At 36.4% G+C, this 8,256-nt stretch overlaps 1 protein-coding gene across 1 annotated transcript; it reads right to left on the bottom strand.

Moving 5' to 3' along the window:
• Nucleotides 1-912: 912 nt before the first annotated feature.
• Nucleotides 913-7,691, bottom strand: LOC135635044 (sister chromatid cohesion 1 protein 3-like). Its single transcript, XM_065145847.1, has 14 exons — nt 7,504-7,691; nt 6,378-6,639; nt 6,240-6,286; nt 6,098-6,147; nt 5,937-6,004; nt 5,469-5,866; nt 5,211-5,322; nt 3,313-3,449; nt 2,813-3,222; nt 2,478-2,514; nt 2,318-2,360; nt 2,092-2,224; nt 1,561-1,696; nt 913-1,102 (listed from the first exon to the last, which is right to left on the bottom strand). The coding sequence occupies exons 1-13, from the start codon at nt 7,625-7,627 to the stop codon at nt 1,595-1,597; spliced, it is 1,923 nt and encodes a 640-aa protein (XP_065001919.1). The 5' UTR covers nt 7,628-7,691; the 3' UTR covers nt 913-1,102; nt 1,561-1,594.
• Nucleotides 7,692-8,256: the final 565 nt, after the last annotated feature.

Below are 8,256 nucleotides of genomic sequence, written 5' to 3'. Positions count from 1 at the left end.
TAGTTATCGACTAGCCACCACGATATATCCTCTACGATTTATTAATAATAAGATCTTTACGACCATTTGATAATATAATTTCCAATCTAATGAAAAAGGATATCTTGTGTATCTGCCCACGTAGCAGAGTTGTATGATTCAGCATGTCTTTTGTAACCCTACTAGAGCAGATAGGGCAGGCAAACAGCTGCTTTGGCCTCAAAAGCATGCTCTTCCTCGAGGTGCCACAAGAGAGAGGTGAAGTCGTGATCCTCATAGCGGTAGGGGCAACGGAAATCCGGCGGGACCTCCTCCTCCATCGCAAACTCATCGATGCTCAACGGGTCTGGTTGGATGTTCTGCCGGTGCTGGGTCGAGTAATGCCTCTTTGCGGCGACGAGGCGAGAGATCCAGAGATTTGGGATGTTCCTGTTCTACGCCAAGATTTGGGATCAGGTTGGATTGCCTCTATAATTTATATTAACGATGGAGTGTAGATTTCAAGAGACATAACAACAAATGGAGTCATTAGATTCCTAGGAAGAGATATATCTTATAAGGTCTTCTTCAAGCTTTACTCTAAATTACAACCCCCATCTGTTTCCAGGAAACAAGACCACGGTGAAGCTAAGAGTTGAGATCACTACAGAGTGCAATCCCTGCAGATGAGTTTCCAAGAGCAAGCAAACAGGAAGGAGACTAGACTACCTCAAGATTTTTCCTTTGAGACTACACTCAAAGATCAAGAGTTACAAAATACGTTCCTTATTCGGTTGGCTTGGCCAGTTACAGCACAGAAAATGAACAGAACTAGCTTTTCTCAACAATGATTGATATATATATATATATATATATATATATATATATATATATATATAAAAGACTATGCATGTAAATTACAATAAACTTAGTGGAGCTACACTGGATCCACAAAATTAATTTATACAATGACGAGGTCATGAACAATAATTATCCCTCCATGGAATGGCCACCACTGAGATTGCTTTACGTAGTAGTCACTGTGTGCCAGCAGAAAAAAGCTGTGTTGTAGCTTCTAGTTTCACTAAGGAGAACAGCATCAGTTTCTTCATCACAATTCCATGAAGTTTTCCCAACAAAAATGCTGCATATAGAACATGGATAGACAATCATATCTACACGGTTTCTATGTAAAGAAACAAGAGGAACAAATTGCATTATCTCAATATGGACTGAGTAGGGATCATATTGATTTTTATGTCTGGACTATATTTAGTCTGCATGCCTCAATGCAGCATAAGGTAGATTCTGATGTGAATTAGACTTTAAATTGCGACTAGTTAACACTTGTAAATTCATTAAAATACAACTACAAAAATGTGAATTAGACTTTAAAGTCACTCGATTAGTTTTTTCATCAGTACCACTCATTGCTTTATGAAAAAGCAGCTACGAATTCTTAACTTCTTTTACTCATTGAAAATAACAGAAAATTTTGCAGACCTTAATCTAGCAATTAATATGTGATCCACATCTTATTAGAAGTATTAATCTAGCAATTAATAGGCTGCAGAGTCTTACTCCTGCTGGGTAAAGTTTTACCTTAATTTGGAAGTTTAGCAGACAACCAACATTTTCACTCAAATTTGGCAGTCAAGAGTGCGGGCATTGGTGAAATTAGAATATCACCATAGGCTTCTTCTTGTCTCACATCAATGAGCCCATAATTCTTCAAAACCTACAAAATAAAAAAAACACCATTCAGAATAAACAAGAGAAAATAATTAAGTCACTTTGTGACAGTTTAAAATATAAAAAAAGGCATCATCCTACACGTGAGTATGAGGCTGATTGCCATTGCAATCAGAGTCAAAAACAGATTTTTCTGCCAGTTTGTAATTGTTCTTCAATTACTGATCTACACAAGATCTCTGTGATGCATGCATAAATTTCTAGATAAAAATAAGTGAGGTTTGCCTATTAAGCAGCTCCATTGTAAGGATTGAATATCCGGAAGTTTTCATAATATGCTATAATATATGAATGGACAAAAGTGACAGAAGAGCTAGACCTTTACATGCTGTACTCTTCAAGGAAGCTAAACTAAAAAAAATTCAAGAAGCATTTAGTTACCAAACTCTCGAAGAACATCCTTGCACATTGTTTTCTGGATTTCCCTTCTAAGATGTTATTCATGCTAATAACTCCTGGCTCGTCATCTTGACTCTGAGATGGCGAGTGGTCTTTAAGATACTGTGCCACAGCCCTGCACCATGAAGAGTTTTCCATAACCAAGCATGTTTTAAATGGTTAAAACATGCTGAACTAGTAGTAAATGCACCTTACAGATTTCTTTTACCTGGTCCTTGCAGATAAACTTCCAGGTTCATTTCCTTCATGGCCTATATGAGAAAAATCTATACAATTATTCTGGAGTTAAGGTCATATAATCAAAACATCCAGTCATAGAGAAGTATTGCTAAGCACCAGGTGGCAAGTAGCAAAAATATGTAACATACCTGATGATGCATTACTTGCTTCCAGAAAAAATAAGTCCTAGAAGGAAAAATAACATCAGGAGTTGAAATATTACTTTTTAGCAAGGTTCGTCGTACCATACCGTATCGGCGTTTCGACCCGGGCTCGGTACCGGTACGGTATGGTATACCGCTCGGTACACCCAAGTGTATCGAGCACTGTAGCAGACCGGTACGTACCACCCATACCGGGCGGTACAGTCCGGTACAGCAAACCTTGCTTTTTAAGCAGAAATTTAATCTTTAAATCATATGCCAAACTTGTGCAAAAAATTAAAGAACTGTTATTACAAATTTCAAAGAACTAATTGACTTACTTCCTTCTCTGCGGATCTCAGCAAACTAGGAATTTTTGGCGTGTGATCTTGAGGTGATTCTTCCTCCATAGGAAATAAACTAGCCTCAGGCTCATAGCTAACTGGTTCAGTCATTTCCAAAGTTGGCAATATCTCTGTCTCAAAAGTTCTTCCGAAGTCTGATCCCGAACCTGCTGTTGTGGTGTTAAAGGGAGTAATATCTCCTACGGCAGATGGAGATGGTATCATTTCATTTATGTTTCTTTCAATATGCATATCAAATCGAGGCTGCTCAGGTTCCATATCCAAGTCATTCAAGGCAAAATCAGATGATGCATTTCCAGGTCCTGGTGAAGTTTCCATGTTGCCAGAATCATTGCTTGAAAGAGGAAAACATCTTTTAAAAGACTCCTGGAGATTATAACACATTCCTGTGGAGAAAAATGATTCCACATAGTGAGACAAATTATAGCATCAATGCAAGAGGCATCAAATGCCAACAAAAGGAAAAATTAGCTCACCAGATAGCAAGGGTTCATAAAGAATTTGATCACTGAGGCATTTTCTATGGAATCTCCAAATATCAAGGTGTGAACATGGGAGCTTCCTCCGTTTGCAAACTAATTTGGTAGTGTCTTCAAGTTGCTTTTTGATTTCTCTGTTAAACATAATGTAATTTTCATAGAAACAACAAGAAATATATAAGGGACATTAACAAGATTCGAGAAACATCACCAACAAATAGATAAAATTACTAGAACCACTAGAATCTTAATGCCAAATTGTTACCAAATCCAATTGGAAAATATTGCAGTTTTCCTTCACAATGTTCACATACATAGGTTCAAGGTCTTCAAATTCATTATAACTAGTTAACTAATAAACTGAATCCAGATTTCACCCAAATTGATTCCAAAGAACCCAAAAATAAACTAATTTTGAACTTTAGCTTTTCCAAAATTTTAAACTGTGTATAAGAAACAACAAGCAAAACAATGCTATTCAGATTTTTTTAAAAAAAAGATTAAAACAGGAAACAAGAATTGGAAAACCCACTGATTAATCTGAAACTCAGAAATATTCAAATCTGTCTATGGCTACAAATGAAACACCAGATTTTCATTGAAATGAAAAGAACAAATTCAACCTTTGCTTTTGGAACTCAATAAACAACTTATAGCCCAAGATATTTTTAATTATTCAAAAGCAGAACTCATCTGTTCTACAGTTTTTCTTTCCATGTGATATTGGTATCTGTAAGTACATAAAATAATTACAATGGTCTCAATCAAATTCCATATATTACGGATCAGTGACTCAGAATACTTAATTGACTAGAGATTCATGAAAAGAGTTAGCCATGGACACTCATTTCTCGAAATGCAAGGCTTATTGAACTTAAGGTGCTCAAAATCAATGGACATCCTAATAATTCTTCATGTAAAGGTATAATCACATTCCAGGCGCATAATCACATCTGACAGGCATTACACCTCTGAAAGATTCAAAACTGGGATGAGAAAACATATTCTTGTGATCTATTATGTGATCTTGGAAAATCATAGGAAAGATCAAGTAAATCATATTAACCATAAGTACTTCGTAAATAAACTCAGATATGGAACTTAATAAAGAACTAATCTTCTACAATAAAGTATCCTTCAACATGGCCCTCACCAAAAGGATGAATTCAGGGTAAGCTAGAGTAACTTTTAATCATCCCAATCTATGGCACTGTTTATAATTTAAGAACATAAGAATTCTCATAGATTGGGATTTTCAATATTATACATAAAAGTTAGACCATCAAGTAAAATGATTACTTTTACATGAATAAACAAACATAATTTTCATATATCACTTATAAATTAAAATTTAATGTCATAATTGCTTATGGTCATTTGTGTCACTCCCACTTCATCACAACTCCCATGTCATAACGCAAGAAACGCCTTTATTTGAGGGAAGAGGCATGCTTCAATGATTCAGTCTACACTGGAAAAGTATACCCAGGATCCATTCATGATGAAACAGCTGCCAACAAATAAAGACTCAAAGCTAGCTCAATTTCCAACTTCTGAATATAGGACATTATGATGTTAGATCCACCCATATATGTTTGAGATAAAGAACAAAATTACACCCATGTATCCATCAACCACAAGATCCTATTTATTGATAATCTTATTTACAAATATTAGCCATATATATTTACAGCAAATACTTTTTTGAATCTAACCTTCAGGAGATTCATGTGACAAAAGAAAGACATTACAATTGCCTGTTCAACATTTTGTATAACTAATGATATTTTCACATTGAGCTTATGTGCTAAGGTCAATGTGAGGTAATGCAAGATATGACAAATACGGAATTTCAACATAGAAAATTAAAGATTGCTTAGAAGGATGATACTTACGCATTACTCAACACTATTTTCTCGTCATACAATTGTTTTCTCTTTCTTCTTTTTGTGTTTTGCTCCCTGACAGGAGGTGATGGCTGCAGCTCCAAGTCAGGCAAGGGCTGATCTATCCAAGAGTCAAGAAGGATAGAAAAAATAAGGTGCTGTAAAAGCATCACCATTGACAAATACTAATAATGATGATTTGCCAAGTTGTTGGGCAACAAAAAAAAAATTAATCACATAACAATTAAGACATGGGCAAAGACTAACCTAAAGAAACCTCTCTATTAAACAAATTGGAATTGTCTACTGATGCAACAGTTGGTGCTTTGGCATGAGTTGGTGAAGGCAAAGATTCCTCTCCAGAAGCCAAAACATCTTCCAGTATAGGGGAAAGACTGTCTTTTCTCCTTGTCAAAGAAGCAGAATGTTCACTAAGTCTACCAAGATCATTGCTGGTATCATCCAAGTCTAAAAGGCTTTCTGGTCCAGAGTTATGTACAGCTTCACGCATAACCTCAATATCAGGAAATTCTTGAGCATTGCTTCCATCAAAAGTCTGGAAGGAACTGTTTGCTTGATTATCTGAACCGGGATCCATAAAAGATGCAGAATTAATAACTGGGGTAGACATAACATCCAAACCAACATCAAATGGTGGCAGCACACTGCATGAAAAGACACTGTCAGAAAAATATACAAAATAGTTTCAAATAAAACAAAGTCATAAGACCATACTCTTCCACCATGGGTCCAGCACCAACATTTATTGTCCCTTTCTGAGTTGATGAGTCGGTTCTGTTACCCTAGTCCAAGAAATCCAAATGAGAGCATGAATATCTGGACTTCTAAAATAGGAAGAAGGGTGATAAAGCATATGAAACCTAAAAAGCTAATACCTCATTGATATAGAAAGCCACGTACTGATCTTGTCCCAACGAAAATTCATCTAGTAACATAAGTACTACCATGTGAGCAAATTCCAAATCTCTGAATATACTGCCAATTTACCCAGGAGGAAAAAGGTGAGTAACAACAAACCTGTCAAGGTTATTTGCTCATAATCTTTCCGGTGATTGTCAGGGCCACTGTTGTTAAGCATAAGAAGAAGCTTGGTTAGAAACAGCTGACACACACTTACCATGTATATAGATTGCAGAGAAAAAAAAATTCCCATACTCTATCTGGTAAACCGATTCATCTAATTCCAAGGCATCAAGCTCGAAGGTCTCAGGCAATGTCACAGACTCAAAGGGAGCTCGATCTGCATCTACCAGCAGATTGACTTGAATCGAACTGACCGCTATCCTTATATCAGTCAGCATTCTGTTGCAGTCCCGGAAGAGGTAATTGACCTTCCATGAGTATATTCTGACGAGACCAAGTAGAAGATGTCCCGACAATCTCAGAGCAATGGGAACTTCAGGGAACATAATGCACTCTATCAAAACGCATACAATACAAGACAAACAAGCATTAGATATTAAAGTATTTAATTTTCAAAGCGGATGTTTGTCTCATAGAACAAGAAAAGATGCAAAAAAAAAATCATAAAGCAAGAGAGGGACTAATGTATACCAACACAGGATTTCTCCAAAAAACAACTTTTAGCCTATCAAAACAACCAATTTATCACTATCCAACACTAACAATTCAACAAGGAAGAAAATAAGAGAAACAATCTTTTCTTCACCAATATATTAACTCATTATCATCCTACGGTTGCTGTGAATCCCTCGAAGCTCAGAATTCTGACTTCAAATAAAAAAATTTCAACGGAAACAGAGAAGTCACTTTAAAAAATAAAAAACCTTTTTTTCTGTCTAAAGATGCCTTTTATTGGATATTTAATCTATCTTAGAGTTCGGTTTCAAAGGACCGGCTAACAAAACACGCAGAAGTTATTCTCATGAAACAGGAAAATACGTCAAAATCAATGTAGCTTAAGATTGCAGTGAGACTAACGCATACAACACCAGATTCCCAAATCACAACTTTCAAACCAATGAAAATTCTCAATTGTTCACAATCCAACACTAACATTTAATCAAGGAAAGACATAATAGAAATCAACCTATTTCCCTCGACATACGAATTCAATCTTATCGGAGAATTTACCACACAAGTTGAGAAATCACATTAAAAAATCCCCCTTCTCTCCAAAGATGCCTTTCTTTCGGGAAATTTAATTTATTTACTACAGAGAAGCGGGTCACAACGCATACAGAAAGCTAGTCCCAGGCGAAGAACTAGAATGGGTATCCCTAGGATAATCTCAGAGAGAGAGAGAGAGAGAGATGTGCACCGGCGTAGGAAGGGATGTCGATGGCGTCGATCTGAGGCTTCTTGATCCGCCTCTCAAGGTGAGCGGCGATCCACACCGTGCCCAGTGGACTCTTCTTCGCGAGAAATGTGTGCGAATAGAACATCTTGTTTTCTTCTTTCTCCGCCCGTTATCCTCTCCTCTTCGCCTTCCTCGTCCTCTTAGCGTCCCACCTGATGGTAACCGTGGACAGAGATTGGAAGAGGCGTCAGAGGATTAAAGAGAAAGGAGAAGCCAAATGGAAGTGGCGGGAAAGGGAGGGGATGGCGGGAGAATGAATCGTGTGAAACAAGCAACCAGGAACCACAGTCTGTCAAATTCACAGAAATGCCATTCCCGAGACTACTTAGTGGACGACTCCCCCACATGTATATATCGGTCTTTTTCTCTCTCTTTTTTTTTCTGACATTTTGATCCCTAAAAAGGATAAAAATAAGGAGCTATCCTTATAGAAACATCTTTCACATATATTCCTCACAAATCTATTTGCATATATCTCTCCTAAATTACTTGTTTTTTTTTTTTTTTTTGTATCAGCACAAAACTTGTTGAGTGTCAGCTTATTAGTAACTCTTTAAAATTATTTATTATTATATTTTATCCAGCTAATTGGAAACAATATCAAGAGCATTTAGGTATTTAAAATTTTATATTTATTTATAATTATGATTTATAATTGTAATGACTCGGGTTATTGAATGGATGCTCACATGAGTAGCGTAGATAAATAATTTA

This window comes from Musa acuminata, chromosome BXJ3-4 (genome assembly GCF_036884655.1).
Source record: "Musa acuminata AAA Group cultivar baxijiao chromosome BXJ3-4, Cavendish_Baxijiao_AAA, whole genome shotgun sequence".
Lineage (NCBI taxonomy): Eukaryota > Viridiplantae > Streptophyta > Magnoliopsida > Zingiberales > Musaceae > Musa > Musa acuminata.
The sequence above is the reverse complement of the archived record's forward strand: the minus strand, read 5'-3'. Positions and strand labels throughout refer to the sequence as shown.